The 19,617-nt window shown below is 32.1% G+C and overlaps 2 protein-coding genes across 3 annotated transcripts; both read left to right on the top strand.

Annotated features, from left to right (window-relative positions):
- Positions 1-2,952: 2,952 nt before the first annotated feature.
- Positions 2,953-7,312, top strand: LOC125877150 (SNF1-related protein kinase regulatory subunit beta-2-like). 2 transcript variants are annotated; one of them, XM_049558486.1, is made up of 5 exons: positions 2,953-3,126; positions 3,337-3,518; positions 4,682-4,866; positions 4,950-5,112; positions 6,653-7,312. In XM_049558486.1, exons 1-5 carry the CDS (start codon positions 3,123-3,125, stop codon positions 6,986-6,988), a joined length of 870 nt encoding a protein of 289 aa, XP_049414443.1. In that variant the 5' UTR covers positions 2,953-3,122; the 3' UTR covers positions 6,989-7,312. The 2 variants fall into 2 exon arrangements, with proteins under 2 accessions (XP_049414443.1, XP_049414442.1); XM_049558485.1 differs by having other exon boundaries at positions 2,953-3,165.
- A 3,998-nt stretch (positions 7,313-11,310) lies between these two features.
- LOC125877149 (alpha-1,6-mannosyl-glycoprotein 2-beta-N-acetylglucosaminyltransferase) lies at positions 11,311-13,375 on the top strand. Its single transcript, XM_049558484.1, has one exon. It carries the CDS (start codon positions 11,782-11,784, stop codon positions 13,042-13,044), a length of 1,263 nt encoding a protein of 420 aa, XP_049414441.1. The 5' UTR covers positions 11,311-11,781; the 3' UTR covers positions 13,045-13,375.
- Positions 13,376-19,617: the final 6,242 nt, after the last annotated feature.

The following is a 19,617-nucleotide window of genomic DNA, read 5'->3' as shown; positions in this document are numbered from 1 at the left end:
TTCTCCAGCAATTGATAAAGTCAACAACTAGCTCATCTTCACCTGGACGAGCCTTTGTAAGTTCAATCATACTAACGACACGTCTCGTGGTATAGAAACGATTAAGGAACTCTTGCTCTAACCGCTCTCAACAATCTATTGAATTAGGTTCGAGATTTGTGTACCAATCAAAGGCATTTTCTCTGAGAGATCGAACAGACTCTTTAACAAGATAATCACCATATGTCCCAACATCATTGCAAGTCTCAATAAAGTGCGCTATATGTTGTTTGGAATTTCCTTTGCCATCAAATTGTTGAAGCTTAGGAGATTGATAACCCTCAGGCATTTTCAAGTTATCAATTCTTTGTGTATATGGCTTTGCATATATGGGAGAAAATTTGAATGAAGACTCAGATTTATCTTCAATTGCCTCTATGATAAAGTCCTTCAATTGATGAATTGGAATCAAACCTTCAGCAGAGATATGAATTTCTTTGATCTTTGTTTGCTTTACGCAAGACTCTCCTTCGTCTTAAATTTTAGAAAGCTTCAGAGGTGCTTGACTCGATCTTCTCTCAATCATGATATCCAACTTATTTGTTAACTTCAAAAGTTTAGCATCTTGTTCGTGTGCACACTTTGTCAAGCCTTCAATCGCTTTTGTCAAGCTTGCTAGTTGTTCTTCTATAGTGAAAGTCATTTTGATATTCTTTGATACTTGAAAAGTTGAGATGAGAGGTAGAGAATGTCCCATTGGGCATGCTAGAATTTATCGACAATAAAATTTGCGTCGAGTAAAATAATAATCAAGAACGGAAAATTATGCAACAATCGTATTTATTATTTCAAGTGCGAGTGTTACAATCTCTATGATTCCTTTGAATTCGCCTTTTCGAATATAAATTCAAGGGCTCTTGAGCTTGTTCTTGAATTTTGTTCTTGTTCTTGGACTTTAATCTTGGATTCAAGGGGGAGATTGTTCTTGAATTTTTTTATGATGCGATTTTTGATCCACGAGCTTTCTCTAGCTTCTTGTCCGAATTCTTGGTTCTCTTTTCTGAATTATGAAGACCCCTATTTATAGTTTTAGAATAGAGAAGTTGTGATAGGAATATGATTCTTTTCGACCAATCAGATTTAAGTGACATGACATATGAACTTTATGGAGCGGACTTTAATTAAATCTATATTTATTAGATTTAAATAATTAACTCAATTATATTAATTCATAATATTTATTTTGACTAATATATTCATAAATTTAATATAATGTGAATCATTTTATAAATTTATATTTAATAAATTTTAAATGACTAAGTAAATATTAATAGCTTCTTAATTATATAAAAAAATATTTATTTTGAATTAAATATAAAAATTAAAAATATCCTATAATACGAACCGACAATGTCCCTTTCCAAACTTTGTTTCCCACTATCTTCCGGAAATACGTGAAAAGAAGCTTAAAAGAACGCAATTAAATTTTATATATTGACAATATAAAATTCTTTAACTTAAGATAACATATTAAAGATTTTTTTAAAAAAGTCTGAATTTTGGCCTTGTCAAATCTACATTTATGTAATATAATTTTTCTAACAAAAGATTATACTATTTCTACACGCTAATTAGCTTTGCCAATGCTTCCTCTTAAGAAACTAAACAAAAACTTAAAATCTTTAATCAGAAATGAAAGAATCTCATTCATTCTACTAAATTTTTTAACTCGAGATAAAAATAATGCAAAGTGACTAATAAAAGCGCATAACATCGATTTAGTGACTAATATTACTTTATGCATGCTTAGGAACTAACATAAATCGCTAATCATGGAGTTAAAGTACATTTATTAAAAAGTTAATCTCAATAGTTAAACTAAAACTATAGCAAGGTCTAGCTAGCTAGATGCCAAGATCCATAGGCGGAGCCACCTTAGGGGAAAGGTAGTCTAGTGCATTCGTCAAAAAATTATATGATGTACAAAAATTAAATGTTAGTTATATTTGCATATTCTTAACATAATTGAGAATAAAATTTGCATACTCTTTACTAAATTCCTGTATCCGCTACAGGCTAGATGCCACCCAAATGTTTTCCACATGAATACCTCAAAGGTCATTTTAGAACCTTAGAGTAGGATTACGTATTGGTCGATTCGGTTCTGTTTTAATTTGAAGTTTTTCGGTTCGACTTATTTCTTATTGATTTGTAAACATGTTAAACCATTATAGAATCATTAAGATATTAACTTATCGGTTATTGATTATGAAAATTTATTTTATCGATAAGATTTGATACAAAAAGAAAATCATTGAAAATTACTTATAAACAAGGTGACAAACCAAATAAACTACGTACATGAGTTGACTGATTGCATATTGCTCAAAAGCAAACACACTCAAATTGTTATATAACCGAGAGGTTGAGACTGTCAGAAATAAAAATATGAAATTAAACTCTAAATCAAGGACTTTATATACTAAATAATATAAATATAATTATTTAATTTACTATTAGGTTGTCGGTTAAATAAACATCAAACCATTAAGAACTAATAACTCGATAATAAAATAAATCAAAACCATTATCAGAACTGCTAAACTAATAACCCATTATCAATAAAACCAGTAACTTATATCTATTCAGATTATCGATTTCGGATCGATTTTAAACTGACTCAAAGTTTGAAGGAGAAAAAAGTAATTTTAACATAAAGTATATAATGTGCAGTGTTGCAAAATTGCAAGATGTGATTGGTAGGTGCATGAAGTGTAATATATAAAGTAAAAAACTGATGAAACTTTTTTCCAAAATAATGGAACATTCCTTTATTTAAACAAAGCATTATTAGTCTACCAAAGTATCTTCCAAACTCATTGGAGAATAAAAACACTTTTTTCCCCATTATTTCAGTTGCCTTTTCTTTTCTTTATCATTCATTACAAAGAGTAGCAGTTGAAGTAGAAAGAGAGAGAGAAAGAGAAAGCGAAGAGAGAAAAATGACAAAATAAGCTTTCCATCAATCAATTACACAAAGCTGCAGAAATCATGCTACCTGCCCTTTGAGTTAAAATTCTTGATTTGCTTTCTGGGGTTCCTCTAAATTTTTATACATATATATATATATATATATAAAGGTAATGGGTAAGTTACCAAATCCTTCATCTCTCTGTGTATTTCTAGGTTTGTTTCTTTCTTTAACTGGCATGGCTTTCCTTTTCTTTTCTGTTTTTCTGGTCTTTGTGTATATGTAATATTAGGAAAGTTTTGATTTTTATGTGTTTTTTTGAGGTTTAGACATGGAATTTAAATGATTTTGTTTGAGATATGAAGTGGGGTTTTTGTATTATGCAGTAATGGGGAATGTGAGTGGGAAGAAGAAAGATGAAGAAAGTGCAGAGAGCTCTGGAATCAAGAATCAAGAACATGGGGAGGAAGAATATATGGAGTATGGTTTGTTTCCAGATTCCATGGTTCAGTCTCCTCCTCATAGTTCTAAAGCTTATCATCACTCTCCTTTGATTTTCGCTCCACAGGTAAGAGGAGTGAAAAAAAAAAAACAAGTATTATAGTATATTTTTATGTTAGTTAGGTTGGCATTATCAAGATACAATTTTTTTTGTTTATTTTGTTAGAGTGGGTTAGCACCCCACCACATTAGTAGCGGAATAGACCAGTGGTTTGCTTATATAGACTTGGGTAAAAACCCTCGTGAGTTAGTTTTTGGAATTAAATTAGACTCAAGTGTCATATATTCATTGTAGACTTTGCACCGTCTCCGTGTTACTTGCTGTATTCTTTTCGCTGTCTCCTTCTTCATACATGGATTTGTTGCGCTTGAATTGAGGGTCTTTCGGAAAAAGTCTCTCTACCTTCACAAGGTAGTGATAAGCCTCATAGTCCTAAAGTAAGTTGTTGTTGCAGTCATATCTTTATATGGTATTAGAGTCTGGTCTATATCCATTTGGGCTTTCGATCCACGCTTCAGTTGGGCTTAGCTGGAAGGGGGTGTTAGAGTGGCTAGAATCCCACATTGATTGAGAATGGACTGGTGGTTTTCGTATATGGGTGTAGATGATCTTCACCTCATGAGCTAGTTTTAGATTGAGTTAGACCTAGGTACCATAACTTACCTATTTAACCTTGTGTTATGGTAAGTCATTGGTATTCTTTTATTTGGAGTGAAGGAGTGTTATATGTATATAATATATCTGTTTCAAGAAAATCAAGTCTTCTATAAGTACTGTAGATCTTTTTATATAACTTTTTGGCAGTATACTTTAGAAGGGAATGCTTAAATTGTTTAAAGCTCTTCTTGAACTATAATTGTGTTTTGTGAAGAATATATTTGGTAGGTGGTTTTTGCCTGAAGTGGAGTAAGTTACTTTTGGAGTTGGGAGATTTAAGTGGTAGTAGTATAAGATTCCTGCCTGTTGTACAAATTTTGTGGGGTTAATGTGTTGTGTCTGGTATGTTAATGGACTCAAAAGAAGATCATTTGGCCATTTGTTAGTCACATAATATGGAGGGGGACCAACTGACATAATAAATGTGAAGCATAAATATATTCCCCCTTTTTTTTACAGCTCACTTGTTTCAATTCCTCAGTGGAACTTTTAGTAGAATTTAGGCATTGAAACTTTCCTCTATGTTCAGTTAGATTCCAACTATTCATCTTTATAGAAACTCTATTCTGCAGGTTCCAGTTTTCCCCTTACAAAGGCCTGATGAAATATTAATGCAAAATCAAAGTGGTAACATAGTGCAAAACACAATGGAGTATGGGGATATGCCTTGTGCAAATGGGATACCAACAATGATCACATGGAGTCATGGGGGACATGAAGTTGCTATTGAGGGATCATGGGATGGCTGGAAGACAAAGTATGTTTGATTGATTCTTCTTTCTTTTGTTGTATTCTGTCCCGTAAGCTTGTTTACGAGGTGATTTCACTTTTTTACAATAGAAATTTCCTGCAAAGAACAGACAAGGACTTCACTGTCATGAAGGTGTTGCCATCAGGCGTGTATCATTACCGGTTTATTGTAGATGGACAATGGAGATATGCTCCAGATTTGCCATGTGAAGGTGACGATACGGGTAATGTGTTCAATGTCTTGGACTTGCAGGTAATCTTTTGTGAACCATTCTGATTTAGCTCTCAACATTGGATACTCGGTGTGATTCATTTGATCTCCTTGTCGATATATACCACAGTAAAATGATCACACATTTGCATATGTCAATATGACTGGCGAGACGTTAGTTGTGAAAGCATAAATTATTTATATGCTAAAGTATTTAAGGGGAAAAGGTGGTAAATAGTCTTGTTAGGCTGTGACAAGATTGAGATACTGGGATAAGATCTGAAGTTAAAACAAGTAGCTGAAGATAAGGTTACAGTGCTGCTTCCTGAATCCAGATCTTGTCATCATCTGATGCAGCTATCATTACCTGTTTCCAGGCCTAATAATAAATTTTGTTCTTTCTGCCCTTGTGCCCTCCAAGATTTCCAACGAGCATAAAAAAATTCACCATCTAATGTAAGAATGGCTGTTATATCACTCACATGTACAACAACATACCCAGTGTAATCCCACAAGTATATGACTCACATGTAGACCAGAAAAATAGATTAATAGGATAGTGTCGTCGTTTGTTCCTTTATCTCATTGCCAAACAAGGTGAAGAAACAAAAGCAATATGAAGAGGCAAAACTAAACTCCTTCAATGTGCTTAATCTGTTAGTTATGTCATAGGATGCTATCGAGATTGTATCATCTGGGATATATACTACTTAAAATTGAAAGGATTCACCTGTAAATCTGTTGTTGAGAGTTTTGGATTTCAAAGATGTGTAATGAATATAACTGCCTAATTAGTCTTCTGAAAAAGAATCTGGTCGGGGGGGCCAAGAAAAAGCAGTAGCTGTGGCTCTATGTCATTGTCTGTTGTTTTCTTTTCTTTTACTTATCAGTATCTTGTACACAAATACACTTTGAAAAATCTTTGTTTAATCTTCTCCGACTTTACTACTGTAGAATAATTAGGATTTCCATTTTCACAGGCCTAAGCTTGTTTCTCTGTCCTTAATTACTAAGATCTAAGGTGTTGTTAGAGCTCAATTTAAACCAGGCACTCGACATTAGAAATGACATTGCACAATCATACAATTGCAATGCTGGAAGACTGGAATTCTTTAAGATTTAGTTAATTCGAGTGCTTCCTTTGTAAAATGCAAGACAATTTGGTCACTGCCACTAATGTTGCCAAGCAAGCTAGGTGACCTCTCTGTATACTGTTACTGCAAATGTTATTGAATCTGGAAAAAAGTTGTAACTTAGCATACTGTACTCTTCTTGAACACTGTCCCCTCATGCAGTCAGTTCTTAATTGGGATGTTGAGAGCACTTCCCTTCTTAATACATTTGACTTCCTACTCATGAGGGTTTTGATAATTTGAATTAACACATGTACTAATTTTATTAAGGGAATGCCTTATTGTGCTGAACCTGAAGGTGGTTCTACTTCTTGCTTCATATGATGAAGCCTAAAGGACAATAGTCTATAAGGAGCACGTTAATCGTCTCTTCTCTATTACCCTGTCATGTGATTATCATTTCCTATGATCAACATAATGATTCTACTTTCAACTCATATGCTATGCAGGATATTATTCCAGAGGTCCTAAATAACACCAATTGGTCAGAAGCACCTCCTTCCCCTGAGTCAAGCTACAGCAATGCACCTTTCAGTTCAGAAGATTTTAACGAAAAACTACCTGATTTGCCTCCTCTGTTACAACAGACACCCCTGGACCAACCGTCTTCATCTGCTGGTAGTGTGGAGACATTTCAGAAGCCATTACCAGCAGTATTGAACCATCTTTACATACAGAAAACCCGTAGCAGTCAATCAATGGTGGTACTAAGTTCAACACATAGATTCCGCACCAAATATGTGACAGCAGTACTTTACAAGTCCTTGAAAAACTTAAAAAAGTGAAAACACTTGCGAAATTTTCTGGAGTTGGAAGTAAAGGAATGTGCCAATGGATTCATTTTGAATACCAAAGATGATCTATGTAAGAAAAGGTAACAAAGGTCTCTACTACATGATGCAAGTGCTTTTTTGTTGTTTTGACAATCATTTCAGAAGTAAGCATCTGAATTTTACAGAAAATCACGATGAAATCTTGATTTTGTTTTTGCATCTTCATGTGATATTTACCAATGTGATGCTTCTGAATATCTGTATGTAATATGTATTTACAGTACACTGTAGTTTTTGAAAGAATTATAATTTGTAGTTATAGTTAGGATTTTGTAGCTATTTTCTCTCTCCCTCTAATCTCCTCTCTTTGTCATCTCTTCCTCGCCTCTCTCCTCTCCATGTCCCCTTCTATAGCCTCTATATGTCTCTTCTCTTTCAATACAAATACAAATTATAACAATCAATTATACAAATACAAATGATGAGTGTCAACTATACATATATTTTTCAATGATACAAAATACAAATACATATGTATTCATTGATACAATATTCATAAAAATGATAACAATCAATTATACAAATACGAATGTTGAACTTGATACAATTGTATTTGCTAATACAATTTATTCATTGATACAAATTGTAGTCGTTAATACAATTGTATTCGTTGATACATATACATACTAATTACATGTACAATCCATCAAATATACATATACAATCATTGATATATATACACTTATCCAATAGATATACAAATACAATTTATCTCTCTTCTTTCTCTCGCTCATCTCTCTCTGCCCTCTCCCAATCTCGCTTGCCTCTCCCCCCTTTTAACATGTAGCTACGAATTGTAATTAAGCAAATGGTAGTTATTTTACCTGATTATATTTCTAATTTTAGCTATTTTATATTTTTCATCGTGAATGTATTCTCATTATCTGATGATTTTGGGCTTCTTCATTGTAAATATTATTTGTTTTTTTTTTATAAAAAAAAGTGGTCTGATGGCTCATGAAGGTTCTATAATTAGCTTTGAAAATGAAATTATATCTATTTACAAACTTATATTTTGCAACGTCATAAATATCTTACAAGATGATTAGAAATTGTCCTAAAAAAAAATTTGACAATGAAAAATACTAGAGTATTAAGAATAAACAAGTTTTATCTATAAAAAAGGGCAGAAACAATAAAATCAAAACAATACAAAAATTAATAAATTGCTTAAAAAATAACTATAATTAGTTAATAATTACACAATCATTATTCATCCCCTTGTGAAGACATAAGTTTCCAATATTTGTAAGGGGTGTGAGTCGATGGAGAAATCAATAGGAAGAGCAAATTCACAACAAGGGTCTCATGACTCAACTTCACTATTTGAAAAATATCATGACACTTTGTTCAATTTTTAGGTGGAGCACATGTAAATGGTTTTATTTAGCTGATAACAATATTTGAAGCAAAGACGGATTTAAAATTTTAAATTTCTGGGTATCACCCTGCTTTGAATAGTAACCTATGGCAAAATTGATTGTGAATTTTCGAGTGTTATACTGCTTTGAATAGTAACAATCTCTAGCGCAAAGCAAGATGATACACAATTTCGACTTATACTATTGATTTAGTTAAAATTTACTTGACTCGAACTTGTATCTAGGAGTGTGCAAAAATCAAATCGATCAATAAAACAAATCGAAAAAATGTTATTGGATCATTGTTATTAGGTTAACTGGTTTTTAATGATTTTATAAAAGAAAATTATTGGGTTATCGGTTTAGTATTGGTTTTTAGTATTGGGTTATTGGGTAAACCGATAACCCATTAAGACGATTAAAATTTACTACTACACCCTTCATAAATTTTAAATATTAATAATTTAATATAACTAGACACTATATCAGTACTCTACACTACGGTTTACACACTTCACACGTCACAGTACTTCTACTTCACATTAGAAATTTCATATTATGTTTTGGTTGTAACATGTAATTGCAACTTTAGTACTACATCTATTCTTATTGATGCAATTTCTCATTATATTTCTTGTTTAACTATATAAAAACATTTGCAGCTGATTTGTTTGTCTCACTGTATCGCGCCAAATTGTTATAGAAATGAGAAATCATATATTTATTTATGAACACTTTCTTATTGGGTAAATCAAAAAGCAAACCGTTAATGACCAAAATTGATAAATCGAAAACCGATAAAGAATATCTTATTGGTTTGTTACTGATTTAGCATATTTAAAAATCAAAAACCGATAAATTAAACCAATAATACATAAAATCGAACCAAACTGACCGATGCACACCCTTACTTGTAGCCTTAAAGTGGTAAACCTGAGCATTAACTACTTGCACCATTAGTAGGATCATTGTTTTTAAGGGTGTCACACTTAATATTTATAAATCTCTATATATATATATAGAATTTCAATCGAAACCATTTGAAGTAGATATTTTTTTCAATAACTTGCTCATAATAAAAACAAATTCCACATTAAGTGATAATATTGACGAGTACATACATCTTCACCAATCACTTATTTAAACCTCATTTGTTTCCATTCATTTATTTACACAATAGAAGTTTGAACTTAGTATTCAGATCTCATTAAAACAATTTTTTAAATATTTTTTAATTATTGAATAGATTTATTTTAATATTTTAATTAAATCTCAATTATTAAGTTTTTTTTTTTTAAAAAAAATCAAATACTATTTATGACTTTGAATAAATTTAAATGATTAACATTTATAAGAAAGTATTGATATTATTAGCTAGATGTTATCTATCAAATTTCTTTTTTGAACAAAGATGACATTTCAAAATTACTCCATCTACTTCCATTGCTAACTGAATCCGTTATCTATCATTTATCAAATACTAGTACTACTCACCCACCATAACCATCATTGTTTGTCATAACTTAGGGGTGACAAAATGATAACTTATATGGGTATCTACTTATATTTATCTATTTTAAATTAACAGATATCCAATTCATTTAAAATGGATAAAAGACTAACAATATGCATATCACTCATCTATAAGTGGATAGTGAAATGGGTAAAATAAAAAAAATTAGGCATGGAGGTGGGGGTTTGTTGGGGGTGGTGGGGGTGGCAGGGGTTGTGGGTCGGGTTAGGGTAGGTGGAAATAATAATTTTTTTTTTTTTTTTTAAGAAGTTTTACTTCTTTTTTTTTGTGGGGGTAGGGGGTGAGGAGTGTGATAAAACATTTTATTTTTAAATCTTTTAACAAGATCTTTACTATAATATGGGTATCCAATTATCCAAATTATTCATTGAATAACTCGTTTTTATCCATCTAAAATATGAATTGAGTCGAGTATTTTTTCCATTTTTATTTAATTCGTTTTGATCGATTCATATTCAACCCGACTCACTCATTTGCCACTCTTAGCCATAACCATCGTTTCCTCAAATCAGCATAGTTTAGATGTTGCCAGTTGTCACCGCTAATCATCATTACCAACATGGTGAAGCCATAGACAAAAGGGTCATCTAGCGTACACTTTGTCAAAAAATTATGTGGTGTGCATATGTTCATTGTCAATATTATGAGCGTATATTTAATTTTGCAAATCTTTAATATACTTAAAATGAAATTTTTGTATATTTTTCACCTAATTTCTGACTCCACCACTAATCACCAATCATCATTACCACATAAACTATCTATTATACCGAATGTCATCATCATCAATCACCATGATAGATTATCAATCATCAGTATCCGTCAACACAAATCACCAATACAAAGCACCAATACCTAGTATATTTTATACAAATTTCATAGTGCTAAAAGCTAATTACATCATATCTCTACTCTTTTTCAAATTACAAAAAATTCTTAAATTTGGTAGAATTCGGATACATCTCAAAACGTCCTGATACATCGTGTTCCGATTTCAAATACAACTTTCAATGTCCTGATACATTGCTTCTTGGTTTTGAAACATCACTCAACGTCCCGATACATCGCGTGAAGTGATGTATTCGAAAATAGAAAAGAGTAGAAATTTTTGTAACTTTTTAAATGGTAGGAATTTTTTAAAAATATAATAAAATAAATTGTATTTTAGATAATTTTTTTGCTATTTTATATGAGAGGAGAGAGAAAAGTCCAATTGGGTCGAAAATGAACTTTATTATGTGATCTCTTTTAGACTTTAGTTAACTTAAAAACTACTTCAATTTATTAACCCACCCCCGGCTGTATTTTTGTGAAGTTTCCACTAAAGAACCCAAAGTCTATCATATCTCTAGATTAGCCCCCAAAAGATGTAGGCTTTTTACTTTTGTGTCCTCAAGACTTTTCTCTTCTTGATTGTTCATTAGTCGTTTCTGGACTGGACTTTATTGCACACTTTGACTGTTCTTGGATATTTTTGCCATAAATCTGAGCCTCCAAAATTTGATATTTCATATAGTTTTGATCAATCTTTGATATTATCTCCCTTTGGAATTGGTCAAAAAATTCAAAAACCCTTGTAGTTTTCTTGTTTTTATATTGATGGGTTTTGTCTATTTTGACCACTACATCTGAAATTCTTCAAGTTCAGTACTGTTGGGGGTTGTAAATCTCTTCATTGGGTGTGCTAAAAAATCCAACTTTGAAGGTTCTTGATTCTCCTTTTTGATCTGTAAGGTACTGTTTTGATGTCAGTTCTTTGGTAATAGCTGTAAAGGTTTTAGCTTTTAACAAGTTGGATTCATTTCCTGTTCTTGATAGAGTTGTTTGTGTGTTATAGAGATAGTTTAGTTATGGCTTCATGTAAAAAAGGAAGAATGAAAGATGCAGTTTTTAGGCGTTTAGTATCTGTAGCATTGATAACTGTGTTTGGAATAGTTTTGATTTTGATTCTCTTTAGGACTAATACAATTTCTAGTTTGATAAACAGTGACATTTATGAGAGTACTGAAAGTATTGAAATTATTGAACCGAAAATTCCGAAACTCCTCTTGCAAAATGAGTTGTCTGTTAGCTTGCATAAGAGGAATCAGATCCCTCCAAGAAACTTGGATTTGTATCCAAAGTTAGTGAAAGATCGTGTAGTTATTGTTTTGTATGTTCATAACCGGCCCCAGTATCTTCAAATCGTGATCGATAGCCTTTCTCGCGTGGAAGGAATTAGTGAGACTCTGCTGATTGTTAGTCATGATGGATATTTTGAAGAGATGAACAAGATTGTGGAAGGCATCAAGTTCTGCCAAGTGAAACAAATATTTGCACCTTACTCACCTCATATCTTTTCCAATAGCTTCCCAGGTGCATCTCCTAGAGATTGTAAAGATAAAGATGATCCAGTTGAGAAACAATGTGAGGGAACTCCTGATCAGTATGGGAACCATCGGTCACCGACAATTGTGTCATTGAAGCATCATTGGTGGTGGATGATGAATACTGTGTGGGATGGGCTAACAGAGACTTGTCAGCACTCAGGTCATATTCTCTTCATAGAAGAAGACCATTTCATTTATCCCAATGCATATCGCAATATGCAGTTACTTACTGAGTTGAAGTCAAAAAAGTGCCCCGACTGTTATGCTGCCAATCTAGCGCCATCTGAAGTGAAGTCGAAGGGAGAGGGATGGGAATCTTTAGTTGCAGAAAGGATGGGCAATGTGGGTTATGCATTTAACCGGACAGTGTGGAGGAAAATTCATAATAAGGCAGCAGGATTTTGCTCTTTTGATGATTACAATTGGGATATAACAATGTGGTCGACAGTTTATCCTTCATTTGGTTCTCCAGTTTACACGTTACGAGGGTCTAGGACCAGTGCCGTTCATTTTGGGAAATGTGGTTTGCATCAAGGTCATAGTCGTAATTTAGCTTGTATGGACAATGGCAATGTGAATATTGTTGTCGATGAAATTGATAAAGTGGCAAATATCAAACCAGAATGGGAAGTTCGGAAATATGAGCACCAGGCAGGATATCAGGCTGGTTTCAAGGGATGGGGAGGCTGGGGAGATGTACGGGATCGCGAACTGTGTATGGAGTTTGCTAAAATGTATGTCTGAGGGTGATCTTCCCCTTTCTGAAGAGTGATATTCTGAGCTTCACAACCATACTACTTTTAAGGTCTGGAAATTCTGGTTTCCCATGGAAATCACTCTTAGTGTAAAACATGTGTAAAGTTTTAGGAATGATGTTATGCTTTACATTCACAGGCCAGCTATTATTGAGTGCACACTAAATTTTGTTTTGCATCCCCTTTCTGAAGAGTGGCACTCTGAGCTTCATAATCATACTACTTTTATGGTTTGGATCTTTGTGTTTCCCATGCTCATCATTATTAGGTGTAACACATGTGTAAAATTGTAGGAATGACATTGTGTTTTACATTCACAGGCCAGCTATTATTGAATGCACACTAAATTTTGTTTTTTATAGTTCTTTGTTTATGTTTACAGATAGTTAAGTTTTTTAATTCCTTGGTTGCACCTATAACCTATGTTGTCCAAGAATTTTTTCTCTCTCTTAAGGTTCTTCTTTTATTTGGGCGGTATGCAGTGATAGATATTTTTTTCTGGATAAGGTACGAAATTAATGGTAGAAATATGCCGATACTTGCTGCACATACTTTCTGTGGCTTTTTCCTTTCCGAGTACGTTCAGTAAGGTTGTCTTGGTGCTGGCGGAACATCTCATTTAATACTGAGCAGCTTTTCCTTTTTGAATTAGAAATATTTAGCATCTCATGTTAATTGTTGCATCCATTATTACCGTGTTGTTTCTACTGTGACCTTTATTGTCTGCTATTTGTAGTAAGTTCCTTTAACTGCAATGACCAAATAGTCTCACCAAATGGTGGGTTGCAAGTCACTTTTTTATCAGAAATTGCAAGGGATTCTTCCAAAAGGATTCAGCTAAATACATCAACTTTTGATTTTTAAAATGAGAATTCTCTCCTTGTTTCTTACTGTACTTCCAGAAATGCTTAGCTGTGTTCAATTTTTACAGCTTGCTATAGTTGGAAGTAGAGACTGTTTTCTATGTTCTGACCAGGATTAGTAACTGCTCAACTCATTAGAATTGGTGTATCTGAAAATAGTTCCTTCTACATTGATTGGTTCTTTCCTGTACCAAAAACAAAAGGGACTTTTAGAATATGGATCAACTGATCAAGGGACCGCCTATTGCCCAATGAGCTGGAGTAACGGCCTTGCGAACCAAGGTTGGTTCAAATCCCAACAAAGGCGTAACTAGGTAATTTCTTCTCATTTGTTTAAGCAACCTAGAGTTGCCCAGTACATGTGTTGGTCAGTCGTTTGAGGTGCGTGCAAACTAACCATGATACCATTATTATTTGATATAAAGGACATCTAGAATATGAAATAGTGCCTGGAGATTGCACAGAAATGCATGACTTTTATGTGTGTCACAGAACTCAGAAGGATTTTGACAGACAAGGAGGGGGATTGATAGGTTTATATCGTCGTTTTTTTTTTCTTCTTGCCAGCCTCTGCAACCAGTTTTAGCTGAAGTGGTAGCTAACTGGATTATGGATATGGATATGGATATGGATATGTTGTGTCTGTCGAGATAAAGCATCTCTTTCCTATTGATCTCCATATGTCAAGAAGTGTTCATCATCTGCTGATATTAATCTCTGTTTTTTTAGCTGTAGCATCTCTGTGTATCGTCCGTTTGACACTAGAGCACATAAACCTTGAATGTCCTTCTGTGCGTGTGTGGTTGTTTACTTAAAGCTTTGATTTCGGAACAATCCTGTCATAGCCATTAGTTTTCAAGGTAATAAGCTGATATCGCTCGTGTCTATTGAAAGAGATGCACACACTTGTGCTCACTTGATGGTTTTCAGCTCGCTTTCACATTAAACAATTGTGACATTGGTGTCTCCGATTTGGTATCTGTAGTTACATACTTAAATTGAGAAAAACTTGGACTCATTACGACTTTACTGCTGCACCTGCCTAACTTTTCTAAAGTTTATAATTCCTTTCTTCTGAAGGAGAGCCTGGTAAAGTTGTTGCCATGTGATAAAGAGGTCACGGAGTTTAAACCCTTGAAATGTGCATAGCGGGAGCTTTAGTGTATTGGGTTGCCTTTTTTTTTCATCGCAAATGAGGTCAAAAGTTCATGTCCTTTGTGCATCTAGTTCCATATATGGCTTCTCAAAATTAGCACAGTTGAGGGTGGTTGGTTGCAAACAGGACGAATATGTGAATGATTTGGCTGTTGGGAAACCACATTTTATGGTTGCATTCTTGTGGTTTGGCTGTGAATGATTGCTTCCCTTCACACTAATGCATTCTTAGGAGGCGTTCCATTGTGAAATCTTTTCGTTTTTTTTTTTGGGAAAATGCATAAGTACCCCCAGCCTATGTCCCAAATCCCTGAGACACACCTAACTTTTACTAAGGTCCTATTACCCCCGAACTTATTTTTTAATTAATTTTCTACCCCTTTTCGGCCTATGTGGCACTATCCTTGAAAATTTTGTCAACACGCGCAGGGCCCACAAGATAGTGCCACCTAGGCCGAAAAGGGGTAGAAAATTATATATAAAATAAGTTCAAGGGGGTAATAGGACCTTAGTAAAGATAATGTGTGTCTCAGTACTTGTGCATTTTTCTTTTTTTTTTTAGAGTTGAGCTGTGAAAAACATGTTTGACGTAAAATTCCAAACAAAAAGGTGTTATCACCTCAAATTACTCACCAAAGTAAAAAAAAAAAAACTTCAATTTGTATTTATGGGTTATTACAACTTCAATTTTTGATATTATTTTTCACTTTGAAATAAAAACTATTTTTTTTTCAAATTATAAATGAAACATGGTCAAATGCCCTCGACGGCTAATTGTTTTGTTGTTGGTGGTGGGGTTAGTTTGTTTCATTCAAAGTTGATATTTTTTTTTAGATGATGATGGTGTACATGTTGATTCTATTTTGGTACATAATGATGGTGTAAACACCATATTTGAGTTAAGCATTATCATGTCATCAAAAAGCATTCTTTAAAACATAATATATAAGTTAAATACATTGAAATGACCATTTTGTTTGACGAGAAGCATTACTAATAATTTTTATTTGAAACAGGTAGAAACCACCAAAAAATCAACTTTGAAGAGGTAATGCTACCATCAATTACAAGAAAACAACCAGGCAGACCACCAAGTAACGACTGTAAGAAGGGATTCAACGAAGAAAAAATACAAGAGGAGTAGAGTCACTTGTAGTAAATGTGGTATATCAGGGCATAACAAAAAGACTTGCCCCAAGTTTGCTTATCAAAATTAACAATGATATATTATTTTCAAATTTTTTTCTTAATATTTTTTTGCTTCTTTGCAAAAATTCTAGGATTTTTTAAGAATGATGAATGCAATTTTATCCAACTTTGGTTACNTTTCAAATTTTTTTCTTAATATTTTTTTGCTTCTTTGCAAAATTCTAGGATTTTTTAAGAATGATGAATGTAATTTTATCCAACTTTGGTTACTCTTGATTAGTGTATTCTTATTATTGGTGAATTAATTGACATATCGTTGGTATTAAATACCAACCTTAAATATTGAATATGAACAACAACTACTTAGAGTAATTGAAACCAAAATTATTACACAATGTTCAGTTAATATTTTGATATAATGTTTGAGTAATACTAAAAAATATTAATCAATAATAATGGTTGTTATAATGGCTAGCATGTACATATTTGGTGTATTTTTGGTGAAATAATCACAAAGATTGTTCAAATTGGGGATATATAGTGCCTGATATTTTGGTATTACGAGCATTAAATACACAAACACGAGTTTGGTTTGAATTGAAATCAGAATTAATGCACATTATTAACGTAAAAAAATTGATATAATAGTTGAGTAATACTAAAGAATGTTAATAATAATGGTTGTATATCATAACCATCAAGTACACAATTGGTATACTTGTGGTGGAGCAAGCACAAATATTGATAAAAAAACCAATTATTTTCAATTATGATATTTTGGTATTCTGCATATAATTAAAAACCAATGTAATAATGAATTAACATAAAAAAATTTGATTTGAAATCATAATTAACCCACATTTTAAACATAAGTATAGATTGGTATAATATTAGAGTAATACAACAAAGTCTGTCATAATAATGGTTGTATATAGTGACAAAAACGTTGGTATTATATACTAGAAACATACATTCAATCTGTAGCAATTACTTAAGTTCGAATATATAGTTTGAAACAACAATGAACATAGACAATTGATGTAATGAAAACACATTTACGTAATAATACTATGGTATATTACCAATCACATACATTGTTATTATAAATCAAACTCACACTATAAATTTTAATTTACTCTTAATCTTTTAGAAATGGGGATTTCATCCTCAAAATCGTTGTCATGAGGATAATTTTCTTCAACCAATTATGAGGATAATAACAACACACTCATTGATTCGATTAGAGATTTTTTTGTTGTCTCTAAAACTGACGATTTTTTTAGTTGCTTCGCTTTTACTGACGGTATAAATAACAATTTTCCTCTTTCCGTAATTTCAAGGTAATGCTCCATATCTCAATTGAAAATTTTCAGAATAAAAAACTATCATTGATATGTTCATATCTTCTCGACACACATACTCATCAAATACACATATATACAAACCACAATTGCTACAAAAAATATGGAATATGACTTTTTCGAGGCGTTCTATTCATAGAAATCAAAATATCAGATAGAAAAAATTAACAATGGTGAAAGGGATGGATGAAAGTGAAGAACTGAAAGTGAAACAATGATGAAGATGATGGAAGAGAGAAGGGTGAAAACTTTTAGCAAAATAATTAGGAATATTTAATGTTTTGAATGAATAAAAATGTTGGGAAGATAAAAAGGTTTTAGTGTAAATACTTTTACTTTTTGTGAATTGTATAAAAAAGGCAGTAAAATAAATGGGTTTTAGATTAGTGTAAAGAACTTTTACTTTTTTTGGAGTGTATAAAAAAGGCAGAAAAATAAAAATATTATTAGATAGGCACCTTAAAGTAACGTGTGACTTAAAAATAGTAATTGAAGAGATAAAATATAGAAAAATTAAATATCATAATTATCATCCCAAAATTAGACAAATAATCCCAAAAAGAGGAGAGAAGAAAATAAAAATAAAAAATTAAATTAAATCCGAAAAATTAATTATTGTGCTATGTTTGTAATTTTAAAACTATGTTTGCAATTAAATAGAAGTATGTGTATATATTGTTAATTAAAGTCTTAAGTAGTATATTATTGTAATTTTCACTTAAATAATATAATATACATTTATCTATTTGGTTGTTATTGGTTTCGGTTCAGCTTGATTCAGTTATTCGGTTATTAATCATACACAAAACTAAAAGAAACAATTCATTCAAAATGTGAAAAAAGTGACAACAATACATTCAAAACGAAAAATAGTTAGAATGATTGATATTACAAAATTTTCGATCACTAAATTTACTATGAATAAAGCATCAAATTCACTATTTTGACCTAGAAAGAAGAGACAATGACATTTTCAGTCCCGTAAAAATTGTCACAGACACCCATAGGCCATATACATGAAACTAATAAGATAAATGTTTTCACCTTGGAGATATTTGCTTTCATAAGTACATTATAAATAAATTTGATGAAAACAAGTATAAGATCTTTAAAATTATTTATAAAAATAATATATTATATGTTAACAATAAAATATATGTATATAATTTATCGGTCTGATTTAGTTATTTCTTTAGTTTTTTTCGAACAAAATCATAACCAAATCAAATACTATCGATTTTTAAAAAGGAAAAAAGGACAATTATACCCCCAAACTATCGTAAATGGTATGTAGATACCCTCCGTCATACTTTTGGGACATTGGTGCCCCTGCCGTTCAAAAAGTAGAGCATATATGCCCTTTATACTAACGGACATACAAGTGTCATAATCTTATCCACCGATCGATAATTATTAAGTATTGAATCGACGGATAAGATTGTACCACGTGTCCCTATTTAGTTTTCCGTTAGAGTGAAGGGCATATATGCTCTAGTTTTTGGACGACAGGGACACCAATGTCCCAAAAGTATGACAAATGGTATCCGCATACCATTTACAATCGTTCGGGGGGTATATTTGTCCTTTTTCCCTTTTAAAAATATAAAATCAAATCAAATCAAATCGATTTGATTCATTCCTGATTTAGATCAATTTTTATCCAAACTGTGAATACCCCTATATCCTCCATGTTTTTAAATACATCTCATCTTCACCCTACCCTTCATTCCCTACCACTCATCTATCTCACATCATATTTGTTTAGATTATATACAAATATTTTTTATTACATATCGAACACAAAAATTAAATAAGAAATTTATTTTCTTTCATACCGAACACACCCTTGACTCTACTCCCTTCCTCTTTCCTCTGATAAGTGATACTTTGATAAATATATATATGCATATAAGCATAATATCAATAGCAATTTATAGGGATGTTTTATATAAACAGTAATCGATTCAAATGCTTCATAACTTTTTTCATATAAATAAAAAAGCAAATTTACACACATTAATATTTTTTTGGCCA

Source organism: Solanum stenotomum, chromosome 9 (assembly GCF_019186545.1).
Source record: "Solanum stenotomum isolate F172 chromosome 9, ASM1918654v1, whole genome shotgun sequence".
NCBI lineage: Eukaryota > Viridiplantae > Streptophyta > Magnoliopsida > Solanales > Solanaceae > Solanum > Solanum stenotomum.
The sequence above is the reverse complement of the archived record's forward strand: the minus strand, read 5'-3'. Positions and strand labels throughout refer to the sequence as shown.